The following is a 14,986-nucleotide window of genomic DNA, read 5'->3' as shown; positions in this document are numbered from 1 at the left end:
CAATTACAGCCCATGGTTTTTCCATCCTTGCCAAGTACCCTGCAACCATCATACGTAAACAGACCCTGCAGATGTCTCAGGGCAAAATAAATGACTTCCGGATGTTAAGAAAAATAAATGAATTCATTCATTCATGCAAAAGTGAAGGGCACATTGTTTTCATCCTTCAAAAAACACAACACCCTATGTATCTTAAGGTATCAATGAACAACAAATTCATTCTATTATGACACAAGAAATCTAAAACAGACGAGACTGCAAAACAAATTCATTTTCTTTTCTCCATGCTCAGATAAATGTTCTAATTTCTTATTAAGTCCCCTGACAATATAATTTTTGAAAGTATCTTTATGGTCAATTAGAATTCAAACCACACACAAACAATTTTTTCTGGTGCGTTCGCCGCTTAGTCTAACTTCTCAGATTAAGATGGTTTCCTTAGCTTTATCGTCTTCTGTAACAATGTGTATAGAACGCATCTTGAGAACGTACTTTCAGCCAGGCTGCAGATGCACATAATCTCCGTATTCCCACAATGAAACAGAAAAGGTAGCACTCTTTGCCAAGGGAACAGGAATAACTATTTAAACAAAAACCCAGCCTGTCATTTCCATTTTTCCTTTAAAAAAAAAGAAAAAAATCAGACTAGAATATAAGCTTGGAAACGCTGGCTGAAAGCTAGACCCTAACTGGAATCTACAATTCAAAGTCAGGCAGCAAAAAAGGACTAATGGAATCCAGTGGTCTGGCTCACTCCCCTCCTACTGGAAAACCCACCCCAGGAACTGAAGGGGGAGGAAATCGCCGCATGATTTCCTCACATTTTTCTGCTAGGTGACAGAAGAGGCCATGGGACCAACTCCCCCAAACCTGCAGATCCCCTGAGACCCATGGTGATCCCCAGGGAATCAATAACCATTCAAAGCCATCACCTCAGCCATGGATCCATGGTGTCCAGACTCCCTGGCAAAAGGACTCATGCTACCAAGGATTATCCCTAAGGACATAATCTCCAGGATGCCGATCGGGGTGTCCCTATACCTACAGTGTGGGCTGTATTGTATTTCCTGAGGATTATACTACCTCTGTAGGGCATAGGGTTAAGGGGGAGTGAGATGTGTGGTCCTCTCAGCCCTACCCATTCTCACCCCAAACCAGCTCTCTGTGAGGCCTGGGAGAACAGTTAATTGACTTCAATAGGGACTCATCGAGCGAACAGGCGAGCAGGATTTGGACTCCCATTCAACAAACCACCCTCCTTTACCAGAGCACTTACGCACATACTTCAGATGAAACAACTTGGCTGACTTGGTACCGGGGTCCTGAGGGCCTGATCCTGAGAGGTTCTGAGCACCTGCAACTGTCCCTGGAGTCAGGCCTCCCATTTTACACCCCCAGAAATGGACACGTGTGAGCTGATAAAAGTCAAATGACCAATTCTGCCACTCTCACTCGTGCTCCTGACTCCAAGAGGAACCTTACTGACACCAGGGGAGCTATTTTCAGAGGCAGGCACTACTCAGCATGGATAAAGGGTGATGGAATTTGGCCTCACATCAATAGACTCCATTACCGTCTAGTTTTACACTGGTCAGTTCTTTGGGAGAATCAATAAAACAAGAATTCAAAGCTCAGCCCAACCGCCTGGTCATCAAGGATTAATTTTATTGCGTTAAGGGCCCGATTGTGCAAACACTTGGGGTCTGATTCTCATTTACACAGAGTGCCTTTTACACCACACTGGCAATGTAAATGGACCTTAAAGGGGATGTTTGTATAGCACCCAACACTGTGCAGCCCCAATCCCAACTGGGGGGACTTTGGACACAATATTATTATCATGATTGATAATAATAATATATTAATTGCCAATGACGTGTAGAAGGGGCCTAAGTGTAAATCAGAATCTGGCCCTTACTATAGTCCCATTGGACTACACTCAGCTTTCGGATTTAGAACCTAATGTAACAAGTCTTTATTATATATCCCTCTTCCATAAAGTTTGTTCTCTCACGCACTCCCACACACCCATATAACATCACATGCCACCCATTACTTCCAACCTATTACAATTCCCCATTGGACAACTTATCCTGAACCAAAAATGTAGCAGGTAAACAAAATTAATTATGTTAATATTTCCAATATATTTACCCCTGGTTAATTCTTTCAATAAAAGATTCCCCCACAAAAACCAGCAAAACATATTGATGCTGAAGCTGAAGGTAAATTTATATGTGAAAGACACATCCTGATACAGACAGATTAATTCAAATAGTTTTAATCAGGGAATGGCACAGTGAATAAAAGAATATTTACTTGGAAGGGAAACACTTTAAAGCAAAAATAACTTGGAAATATTAGCTGAGTTTGAAGGGGGGTGCCATTCCATCCGAACAGAGTCAGAAATTAACATTTCTGCATTCTGCTAAGTACAGCAGACAGGAAACAATCAACAGGTACCATCATGCCATTGTGAAAAAATGTACAAAGCATGTCTGGTATTAATATTAGACTCCTACTACCACCAAGTATTCTTAAATCAAAGGAACTCTTTAAGAAAACAAACCCAAACTATGCACCACAAATTAATTCAGATCACATCTTTAAATCCATTTTGAGCCAAGCCAGAAGTCCACCCCTTCCGTCAGCTGTTGATTTTCTAAGTGTCCCAGACAGCTGCATGTCTGTCTATAGCTCCCTGAAATGACTTGTCTTGCCCAGATTTCTTAAGACTGCTGACTTCTAATAGCACTCCCTGACAAAGGCTCCACTTTGAGGAGGAGATATGCTAGGCTGCCAGCCAGGATGCTGCAGAGTTCAGGGGCCAGGACCAGGCAGTGCAATCGTCCCTGACTGCCTCTTTAAAACCATGTCACGCTCATGTGACAACTGCTCCTCTGTGCTTGTTTGAACTGTCCCTCCCAATTAGTGGTAATAAGTGACTCTGTAAAGATGAGCAAACATAGTGCATTCATTAGCCCTCGCCAGCCCCCACCGCCTCCCTCCTTCCTGGCCAATCAGTCCCAGAAAATCCCCAGGGCACAACTCAGTTAATACTTGGAGGAAGCTAAACACATCTTGTTTGGAGTGAACAAGTGCTGGCAAAAGGCAAATTAATGACAAGTCATTTGAAGAGTTTGCCTGAAATTATTTTATTCTGTCCACCCACTGAAGAATTGATTATTCTCTGCGTGAAAATATGTCTGAATCAATAAGCTAAAAGCTAAGAGAAAGGAAGGCATGCTCCAACCCCATTTATTTAATCCACTTTTTTTGAGGCATGGCACATAATTTACAGGGCAGAAATTACTAAGCCTTTTCAGAGCAAGAACTAATGACAAGTTCTGGAAAACCTGTGCGATCATCCATCTCCCGGGTGAACTGCAGGCCTTTGCATTCGCCGATCACTATCTCAGCTGTAGTGAAGACTTCCAAGTCACTTATAACATGCCCTCCGACAGTCTTCCCATCCTTATCAGACAGGCAGATGTGGAGATGAGGTGCTTTGTTCAGGGTTCCCACCAAGGAGACGATTTCAAACCTCTCATTTAGATGAATAATCTAACAACAATTAAAACAGCAGAACTGGACGTCAGTTGCCAATATGGTGTACATTGCTTTATTCACATTCTGGTATCAAGGACATCTCAATAGGCTGACACACATTCATTCTAGGTTTCAGAGTAGCAGACGTGTTAGTCTGTATCCGCAAAAAGAAAAGGAGGACTTGTGGCACCTTAGAGACTAACACATTTATTTGAGCGTAAGCTTTCGTGAGCTACAGACTCCAACGAGAGACTGCTGAATTGGAATTAATTTGCAAACTGGACACCATTAAATTAGGCTTGAATAAAGACTGGGAGTGGATGTGTCATTACACAAAGTAAACCTATTTCCCCATGTTTATTTCCCCCCCCTACTGTTCCTCACACGTTCTTGTCAACTGCTGGAAATGGCCCACCTTGATTATCACTACAAAAGGTTTTTTTTCTTTCCTGCTGGTAATAGCTCACCTTACCTGATCACTCTCGCTACAGTGTGTATGGTAACACCCATTGTTTCATGTTCTCTGTGTATATACAATCGCCCTACTGTATTTCCCACTGCATGCATCCGATGAAGTGAGCTGTAGCTCACGAAAGCTTATGCTCAAATAAATTGGTTAGTCTCTAGTGCCACAAGTCCTCCTTTTCTTTTTACATTCATTCTAGAATCTTAAGGAGAATCAGGCCCCTTTCAGAGACCCCAAAGTGGACATCCAAAAATGGAGACACCTCAGTTTACTAGTCACTTTTGGAAAGGCGGGTCAGTATACCTAACAGAAGCTCTTCTGGTATATATTCAAACCATTTGAAATAACCACCTGAAAAAGAGTACTGAGAGTTACTTTGGGCCAGATGATCATAGCGGGGATACAATAGGTGAGTAACCATGCATGCAAATAGGTAGTGTGGTATACAGATATAGGGGTCTGAGAGTGCAACAGATGTGTAAGCAATTTAGCAGGCACAGCCGTTGGCTTTGCTTAGGAAATACAAGTCTTCATGTTTCAGCTCCCGTAGCAGTCAGGTAAGTCACCCCTGGGGAAGCTGAATGAGTGGGGGAATGTGTGGAGCGGCAATGCCAGAGAGCAGCATAGAGCGTTAGAATTCTTTTTGGGGAAGCACTCAACATTGTGGGGGGGAAATCACTAGACTGTTGGAATTCAGCTGCCAGAAGTGGAGCAACATGGGAAAGCACCATAATATCTTGTTTTCCTTTGACCTGCCAGCTTGACAAGTACTCGGACTCTTTGGATTACTCAAGCCTAGACCTGGCATAATTCCAGGTATGCATGACAATTTGCCATCACAAAATGCCTTTGATACAAAGAATTCAAAGTGCCTCCCAGACATCACTGAATTACTGGAAGCCTCCCAGCAACACGGGGAGGTGGGAAAGCCCTGAGATTCCCATTTGACACCCCAGGAACCCGAAGGCCAGAGTGGTTCTAACTTATTTAAGATCACACAGGAAAGAGAGTGCCCAGGCTGCAGCTCCGCATCTTAACAAGTCCATTCTTCCTCAGAGGTGTAGTCGCCTCTCTGCCACTGGTTTGTCATTTCTGGGTGCTTTGGGGGATGGAAAGTGACAGGTGAGTAATCAGTGAGGTACCCCTTTGAAAATCTTCTGCATGCTCCACAGAACCCTGAATTTTCTAGGACATTAAACCCTTTTGCCTTCCAGACTCTTTCTTGCAGCTGTCATTCGTCTTTGAGGGCGGTGGATGGGAAACCTTTGGAAAACATCAATATCACTCTTTCATTGTCAAAAGGAATCACAGTTGAAGGACAAAAGATGCATTCCCTGCCCCAGAAGCGCCTGTCATTCATGGACAGGAGAGCCAAAGAGTGGGAATTATACTGGGTCTCCTGAATGGAAATGCAGAGAACTACCATTAAAATACCAACCGAGCGATCTTTAGTGTTCTTGTAAACAGCTTCTGTTGCAACTGTAACTTAGATGGAAACAAAAGAGCATTCCCAGCTTGTTCAAACACCAAGTTTTTAATCATTATTCACATATAGTCTCTGTTTATATTGCCAACAAAGGAACTTTTCAGCAACATGGGAAAGATGCTGTTCAACAAATTTGCACTTACGGGAAACTCAGGGTCTTGGAATAGTTTGTTGCCACTGCATGGACATTATTTACACACATGCACAGGCATGCATACACCCACGTGCACACACCACTCACATTTTAGAAACTGACTAATGATTTTGAGTGCTGCTGCTTCGGAGTGCTCTACCTGAGACTCACCTCAAAGGGCTCTGATTTTTAAAGGACAGGTGCCCAGCGCTTTCTGAAAATCAAGCCCCATTAGTGGGCACCAAGTGGGGCCCCTCAAATACCCAGACACTCAAAATCACTAGCCCCTTTTAAGTAGGCTTGTACATTTGTCTCTTCCAGTAGATTTATTAACAAAGGGGAAGCCCATATGACTCAGACCTGGCTTAGAAATAATGCACAATTGTTGTATAATCCCCAATTTTTACATTGATTTTTCCTTGGTTCCATGTAGCATAAAACTCCCATGGCGACATAGTCCTGGAGCAAATATGTTAGATTCAAGGGTAAGCTCTCACTGATTTAAAAACAAACAAACTCCCACTCACTGATCTCTCCTCCATACAGTAAACAGCAGGGCATTTATGTTTTTTTTAAATCTAGAAAAAGTAGCTTTTTTAATGATCAATTATTGTTATTTTTATTATGAACAACAATATAAAGACTTTGGGTTCTACTCCCAGCTCTGCAAAGGTCTGTCTACACCACAGTTAAAAACCGGTGGCTGACCCATGCCAGCTGACTTGGGCTAGCAGGGTTTAGGCTAAGGGACTGTTTAATTACAGTGTAGATATTCAGGCTAGGGCTGGAGCCTGCGCTCAGGGACCCTCCCCCATTGTGGGCTCCCACAACGCAGGCTCCAGCCCATGCTGACTCAGGCCAGCTGTGGGTTTTTAATTGCAGTTCGGACATACCTCAAGTGACCAAAGTGAAGGGACTTTGGGTCAGACCAGAAGTGAAAAAAATGTACTTTGCCTAAGGCCCCATCTCAGGAAGCCAGCCAGTGGGTCCTGTTGCAGAGGGCATTTCCTTTAACTTTGGGGAGCCAGAGGTGGCACAGAAAGAGCCTATCCCATGCAGCCACTGCTGGTTGCAGGTTTTCTGGCCAGTACCTCTGTTCCGTGGCCCGACAGGACTTGGCTCGTAGCTCTGAAGGGAGAGCCCAGCAATCTTGGCCACAGAGACACTTCCCCCTTCTATAAATACTAACAGGAAGACATTTTATTGTTCACATAAGCCCGTTAATGGACCCAGACACATGATCAAAATGTCTATTTATAGTTTAAGAAACATCCTTGAATATTGAACTAGTACCATCTAATTTACCTCAATGCTTAATTAAACACACAGCAATAAAGATAACACACTTACTGAGAAAATATGGTTTATGGGCTATGGCTAGACATAGAACAGAACAGATTTAGAGATCTGCTTGCCCTGCTGCACTGAGGGCCTGATCCTCAGCTGCATCGACTTGAGGGAAGCTATGCCAGTTTACACCTGCTGAACATCTGGCCCTTAAACTTCACCGTGAGTTAATCGGGAACAGAACACATCTCCAGGAAAGCTCTGTGCACACATCAATTTATGCATATGCATTGCTAAGACATCACTACATGTGTCAGGTACCTGATTAGTATTCGAAGCAGTGGCGTTGGCCAGTCTCAGCGTTGCTTTGGTGATGCTTCCCACACAAGTCATGACAAATGGAGCTTTTAGCTTCTTATCTTCTACAAATTTTAACAAAGAGGTGACAATGTCTTCCCCAGGCCCCAAACGGAGGGCATAAACAGAAAAGGCACTAGGTCCAGCCTGTGTAGAAGAGAAGTTTACAATGGTAATAGCTCGTACTTGACTTCCTTAATAAATCTATCCTTTATAGCCTAGTTTCAGTGGGTCAGCAGAGTATATCAGAATATGTTAGTAAATCCATTTTTATTGCATGGTCCTCGAGCAGCCCTCTTTCTGTGATATTATCTCTCATTTTGAAGCAAGTGTTAATTGTATCTCCTCGAGGCTCCTTGTGCTAGGCACGCTCCAGACACATAGTCCCTAAGAATTTACAGTCCAAATAGACAAGATAGTCAAAGGGTGGGAGAAAAAGAAGTACTGTCATCCCCACTTTGCAGACAGGAAACTGAGGCACAAAGAAATTAAGTGACTTGCCAAGGCAACAGAGTGAGTCCATGGAAAAACCAGGACTTGAACCAGACCTCCTGAGTGCCAGCCCAGTGCCTCAACCATAAAACCAACCTTCCTTTCAGAGATGCACCCAGTGGTGCCTCATGTTTCTGGAGCTGCTAGTAGCTCCTCAAGGTTCTGCACGCTGGGCAATATCCTCACACAGCTCTTGGGGCTGCTGATAAATATCAGGTGGCTTCCAGTGTTATGGCGCAGCATCAGGAAAGTCGGGCACTGCATGGCTTCTCTCTCCACTTCCCCAGGGAGACTTGCCTCTCCTGGTCTTGAAACAAAGTGGATGGTTTTTGTGGCTGCATTTCAGACAGACTGAAAGGGGTTATGGAGAGAGTCCAGCAGGCTAGAGAGGAGGAAGCTGCCATAGGAGATTATAATCAGAACCACAGTGGGAATGGAATGGACTGCCTACATAAGGCTCAGCTAGGCAGACAAATAATGCACAGTGTCTGGGGAGGCAGCATCGTGATCAGCTTGCATATTCCTGGAGGTATTGGTTGAGTTTGGCAAAGCTGACCTAGGGGATTTAGCCACCAAACTGCCACAGCAATGAATGAGCATTGCACAGCTGAATCTACCAGTGGACTTTGAAAATCTCAGTAATGGCCCTAAATGTTGGTTATGTAGTCCAGATTCCTTTGGTTTTAGGCCAAGATTGTCACTTGCCAGATGCCTGGCACACAAAGCAGCAACACCCCCTGTTTAAACCCTCGTGTGGGCTACCTGAACCTGGCAATCCGATCAGACAGGAGTAAGCGGGACTACATGGCTGCACACTTCCACCCCAGAGCAGATGGTCGGAGAGGGGCAGAGCCTCTGGCCAGCACAGGTGAGCCAGCCATGAGCATAGGTTAGTGCTGATATCGATCCGCAGCAAACTGCTACTCTCCCAGAGCAAGAATGAGTGGGGAGAGAATTGCATCTCAGAAGGGTGTCGCTAGCAGAGCTGATCGTTTTCATCTGAAACAGCTTTTAAAAAATGGTTAAAGATTCCATGAGAAATTTCCATTTTTTTAAACTAATTTTTTTTGGCAGGGGATAGAAAAACATCAGCTAAAAACTTAATATTTGTCACATTTTGGCCACTGAAATTCAAAGAATTTTCAGTGTTTGGGGTTTGGATTTTTTTTATGAAATGTTTTTTGACAGAAACAAAACTGTTTTTCTTTTCATTTATGTTTTTCACAAGAACAAAGCACATTTCCCAACCTCCCCTGGTGTCTAGTCACAGCGCCACCCAGGGCTACTTCTGAGAGAGCGCAGCATCTGCACTGGACTGTATCTAAAGGCACAATCTAGTCTTTTCATCTGTTGTATTTTGCATGGTATAAAGAACAAGGAGCACGGAGGCCAGAATCATAAAGTGAAAAATGGTGGGACTAGGGTACTGATTTCTTTAGTTACCTGCCTGCCATGGTAACAGGCACACATCCCCATATGTGGCAACAATGTAAGCTAGTTTTATTACTCAATAAAATATTTGAAACAAAATAAATGGTTTTATCCTACACTATATCTCCTCAAATAATAATGTACCGACTTAAAAAGAAAACCAACCAACATTCACATTCTATGCCTGAGTTTTATTTTCGGTCCCGGAGGATGGCAAACCAGGCATTTCAATTTTGAATTCGAATACAGTAACTATAGTTCTCGGAGGGTTTGAACAAATGCCAGCAAAACAAACCCCAAATCAAATTTATTAGCTGGTAGAGATCTCCAACAATTTTACACAGTGACTTGATAAAGCCATCTGGGGATTCCTTTCAACATTAAGTGATTTAGAGCCCCTACAGAAACTTCATTGTCTGTTATAATATATAAAGAGTTTCTCAATATCAAGTCATGTTAAAACGGCAACAATTTGGTTGTTTGTTATTTTCAGTGTATATGTTTTGCTTTAATCTGGAAAGTTTCTCAGCCCCCGCCCCCCTCCCCCGGATATCTAGAGTCCTGCAGAGAACGATAAAGGGACAAAGTGAAAATTAACTAAGACTTGCAGCCTGTGTTTTTAAAGAGCTACCTAACATTCAGTCGCAAGCTTGAGACAATCCCTGGGAATCTGTGTACATTTGCAGAAAAGGAAACAGGTCTGCCTCTCCATTATGATTAGTTGTTAAATGCCAGCAATAGGCTCAGTGTTGTACAAAGCACAAAACTAAAGAGAATCCCTGCCCAGCCTATGGGGGTGGGCCAATGACCAATAAATCAGTCGGAGTCTTTTTGTTGCCATTCATCAGGTGTCAGATCAAGCCCCATTTGTATAATGATGGTTTATGTTCCATCTTAATTGAAAAAAACATTAATTTACAGTCAATGTGTTTGTATCTACATATATTCATGAACGATAAGATTTGGAATTTTTTTTCTAAACTTGTCCCCTGTATTAAAATAATTGGGAGGAGCACCCCCGTTTCACATTACAGGTAAAGATTAACATTTCTAGAAAGAAGATCAGAAATTCTGCATCCCCCCTACTTGAGAAGGGTGGTCCTATGGGTAGAATCCTACGCTGAGACTTGGTAGGCCTGGCATCAAGTCCCTGCTCTAGCACAGATTTCCTGGGTGACCTTTGATGGGGTCTCTCTGTTCCTCAGTTCTCCATCCGTAAATTGGGGATAACAGCACTTCCCTAACTCACAGGGGTGTTGTACGGGGGTAAATATGTTACAGGTCGTGAGATGCTCAGACACTGTGCTGATGGGGGCCTAAAAACATGTTATTAATGCAACCTACTATCCCCCGTTTTTTGTCCTATGACTGCAGAGGTGTTAACGGGCCACTTCACCTTGAATGTTTAGCGTAAGGAGTTAACACATTCAAAGAGACCAATCTGTCCCACCTTGTATTTAGCTGCAACGCTGAGTACCTTTCCCAGAGAAGAGCTCCCTGTAGCTTGAAACCTTGTCCCTTTCACCAACAGAAGTTGGTCCAGTAAAAGATATTACCTCACCCACCTTGTCTCTGTAAGGCATGTCTACACTTGCCACTTAAAGCACAAAAAGTCCCTTTTTTGCGCAAAAACCACAGGAATGTCTACACTTGCCAATGACTTTTTGCGGTGAAACTCAGAAGAAACCACCTCCACGAGAGGCATACAGCTCTTACCGGTGATTCTTTTGCGGTGATGTGCAAGTGGAGACACGTTCTTCCTGTGTAAACAGCTTTTAACCTCCAGAGGATATCCCACAGTGCCTAGGGTGACCTCTCTGGCCAGCAGCTCTGCTGTTCTGACACCAGGTAAACAGATGTCCGCCCCTCCCCCTGTAAAGCCCCAGGAACTTTGAAACTCCCTTTCTTGTTTTGTTTGCAAGTGCTCATCTGGCCAAGTGACCATGGCTGCTTCACAGAGCAAATGATCCCCCACCTGGACCCTGTGCTCACCCCCGCCTTTCCCACAAGACCTATAGTCAAACTGGAGAGAGCTGCACTGTGGGATAGCTGCCCTCAGTGTGCTGCTCTCATCCACGATGGAAATGCTACAAACGTGAACACTCTCTGATGCCTATGGAAGTGAGTGAGTACACAAACCAGCGCTTTTCTTTCACCCGTTCCCTATCACCGGTGAAACTGACAGCACAAAAACTCTCCAAGTGTAGACATAGCCTAAGAACATAAGAATGGTCCTTCTGGGTCAGAGCAATGGTCGATCTAGCCCTGTATCCTGTCTCCGACAGTGGCCAGTACAGACCTTCAGGGAGTATACAGAACAGGGCAGCTGAAGTGATTAACTCCATCTTTCTCTCCCAAGGTCTGGCAGTCAGATGGTTAGGATCACCCTAAGCTTGTGGTTGCATCACCGATCATCTTGGCTTATAACCATTGATGGATCTATCTTCCATGAACTTATCTAGTTCTTTTTTTAAACCCAGTTCTACTTTTGGCTATCACTCCATCCAATGGCAATGAGTTCCACGGGTTAATTGTGCACTGTGTGAAAAAGTACTTCCTCTTGTTTGTATTAAAGCTGCTGCTGCTTAATTTCATCAGGTGACTCCTGGTTTTTATTTTGTGGGAAAGGCTACCTAAGACAGATAGTTTTATCTTCAAACAATGCTGACAAAACTGTAAAGCTATTAAAAATAGAAACAATTTAAGAACCAGGGATGTTCTAAATATATACTAGGAATATGACAACTAATCTGTGATTCCTGTACTAATACCTACAACATGTTCATATGTCTATGACTTTAGAAAAGCAGAATAGCAAACATTTAAAGTGGCAATCAGCACAGGGCAGTGGCCATATAACTTAGGGTGTGTCTACCCTGGCAGAGTTACAGCGCTGGCAGTTACAGCACCGCTCAGAGAGCGCTGAAGGGAAACTGCTGTTGTGTGTTCACACTGTCAGCTGCCTGCGCAATAGCGTGTTCACACTTGCAGCGGTATTCGGAGCGGTGCATTCTGGGCAGCTATCCCACTAAGCATCTCTTCCTCTTCTGCCACTAAGAGTTGTGGGAAGGCGGAGGGGGTCGCGGGGCATCCTGGGTCCTGGCCCAATGCCCCATGATGCACTGCTTCGCATCCCAGCAATCCCTGTGCTTCCGTCCACATTTGGCACCATCTGTCAATGGTTTGTGCACTGTGCGCTCTGCCTCTTCAGTCCGCAGGAATGGATCCCGCCCTGTTGACCAATATGCTGCTCGCTCTGACTAACACGTCACGAGTGGCAGTGGAGTTATTCCTTAAACTGCAAAGGCAAGAGGAGTGCAACATTGATCTCGCCATGCATAGTAGGTACAACACAAGATTGCTCATTGCATTCACAGAGGTGCTGACCACAGTGGAACGCCGTTTTGGGGCTCAGGAAACAAGCCCTGAGTGGTGGGATCACATTGTCACACATGTCTGGGATGACGACCAATGGCTGCAGAACTTTCGCATGAGGAAAGCCACATTCATGGGACTGTGTGATGAGCTCGCCCCAGCCCTGCGGCGCAAGGACACGAGAATGAGAGCTGCCCTGATGCTGGAGAAGAGCGTGGCAATTGCACGGTGGAAGCTGGCTACTCCAGACTGCTACCGATCAGTCACTAACCAGTTTGGAGTGGGAAAGCTGACCGTTGGACTTGTGTTGATGGAAGTCTGCAGGGCCATTAATCGCATCCTGCTCTGAAAGACCGTGACTCTGGGCAACATGCGTGACATTGTGGATGGCTTTGCACAAATGGACATCCCTAACTGCGGAGGGGCGATAGATGGCATGCATATTCCAATTCTGGCACCAGACCACCTAGCCACCAAGTACATTAATCACAAGGGGTATTTCTCAATGGTTCTCCAGGCACTTGTGGATAACCGTGGGTGTTTCACGGACATTAACGCAGGCTGGTCCAGAAAGGTGTATGACTCATGCATCTTTCGGAACACTGGTCCTGTTCAGGAAGCTGAAAACAGAGACTTTCTTCCCAGACCAGAAGATCACCGTAGGGGAAGTCGAAATGCCCATTGTGATCCTGGGAGACCCTGCCTACCCCTTAATGTCATGGCTTACAAAGCCATACACGGGGCACCCTAACAGCAGCAAGGAGCAGTTCAACAACAGGTTGAACAAGACTGCAGAATGACTGAGTGTGCTTTTAGCCATTTAAAGGCTCGCTGGCGCTGTCTATATGGGAAGCTGGACCTGGCCGATGACAATATTCCTATGCTTATAGCCACATGCTGTATGCTCCATAATATTTGTGAAGGGAAGAGTGAAAGCTTCACTCAGGGCTGGACTGTTGAGGCTCAGGGCCTGGAGGCTGAATTTGAACAACCAGAGACCAGGGCTATTAGAGGGGTGCAGCACGGGGCCATAAGGATCAGGGATGCCTTGAGGCAGCAATTTGAAGCTGAAAGCCACTAATATTTGTTGCTATGCTCAGGAGTGCAGTGCTTGTAATGCTAGGAGGTGATTGTGATTGGTGCAGACGATGCAATATGAAGGTTTAAGATAATTGTTGCTTTGCAGGGCTCTGTTTGCTTTCAATTAATAGAATAAAGATTGCTTTCAAACCAACACAACTATTTTATTAAAAAACAACTGGAGGAGAGAGACAAACAAAAAAACACATCAGCACTGAGGGGGATGCAGAAGGGAAGGTCCCAGGAGGCAGTGGGGTCCCGGGACAGTTAAAGATTTGTGTATGTCCAGAGAGCATATCCAAACTTCTCCTTTAGAGTACAGGGCTAAACTGCAGAGGGATGGGTATTGAGTGCAGTGGGTACTGGGGGTCCGCAGTGCTGGACTGTGACGGGGGATGAGTGGAATGCCATGGGTACAGACTGGAGCCAGGAGGTTGATAAAAGTGTGTTGGCGGTGTCTGGGGGGCGCATGGGAAAGAGTTTTGAGACAGCGGCTGCAGGGGGGCGGACATGGAGCTGCTTAGTTTGCAGTGCTAGTATCGCCTGGAGTGTGTCCACTTGGTGCTCCATAACATTAAAGAGCTGCTCCATGGCTTCATTCTGGCACGCCGCTTTCTCCTTTTGGTCCCTCTTCTCACTGTCCCGCCACTCCTTCAAATCCTGTTTTTTCAGCCGCAGAGTGCATCATAACGTCATGCAGAAAGTCCTCCTTAGCTTTTCGTGACCGCTTTCTAATTCTGCGCAGCCATTCAGCCAGTGATAACAAAAAGGGAGGCTGGGCTCCCAAGGTCATCTCTGTGAAGCCAAAATGCAACACTTTACAGAAGCAGTATTGTTTGCAACACAGAGAACACTGATTCTGGGATTTAAGACACAGCCAGTACTCTCACACCTGTCGCTAACTGGCTGACCCCAGGGAAGCACACATGAGCCACAAGACCCCCAAATGGTGAGTAGTCTCAGGGGCAGGGTAAATCAGTGTTCCCAGACCCTGCTGTACACTGGGCATGTGTCTCTTGGGGAGAGCCAGCACTGTAGTGGGGGGCTGATAATCGTTTCTGTCCCGACACTTTCCACAGGCTGTGTTCATTATGGAAGATATCTTGCTGCTGAGGGTGAGCAGGGAATCAAGGGAGGGTCCTCTCCAAGCCTGTGGCTTCCGCCCTGGCCCCTATGTGGCTTGCCTGCATGCAGCAATGGTCACCCCCCGTCCCCGACCCCGTGATGGCAAAGTGGTGCAGGAAAGTTACTGTTAATGGGGCAAGAAACAAAGCAGCTCTGTCAAAGAACCTGCAGCAGTGGATTGCCCAGGATCTCCATGAGAGTTTCC

The 14,986-nt window shown here is 45.1% G+C and overlaps 1 protein-coding gene across 1 annotated transcript in view; it reads right to left on the bottom strand.

The window, feature by feature from the left end:
• Window positions 1–2,288: 2,288 nt before the first annotated feature.
• Window positions 2,289–14,986, bottom strand: part of LOC141984262 (bifunctional protein GlmU-like) — a 70,377-nt gene continuing 57,679 nt past the window's right edge. The window contains exons 3-4 of the mRNA XM_074947197.1: window positions 7,243–7,425; window positions 2,289–3,564 (exon numbers count right to left, since the gene is read on the bottom strand). Of these exons, the coding sequence (XP_074803298.1) occupies window positions 3,313–3,564; window positions 7,243–7,425 (435 nt within the window). The 3' untranslated portion in view covers window positions 2,289–3,312. The remainder of the gene's footprint in view (window positions 3,565–7,242; window positions 7,426–14,986) is intronic.

This window comes from Natator depressus, chromosome 3 (assembly GCF_965152275.1).
Source record: "Natator depressus isolate rNatDep1 chromosome 3, rNatDep2.hap1, whole genome shotgun sequence".
NCBI lineage: Eukaryota > Metazoa > Chordata > Testudines > Cheloniidae > Natator > Natator depressus.
This window is presented reverse-complemented; position numbering and strand designations above follow the sequence as displayed.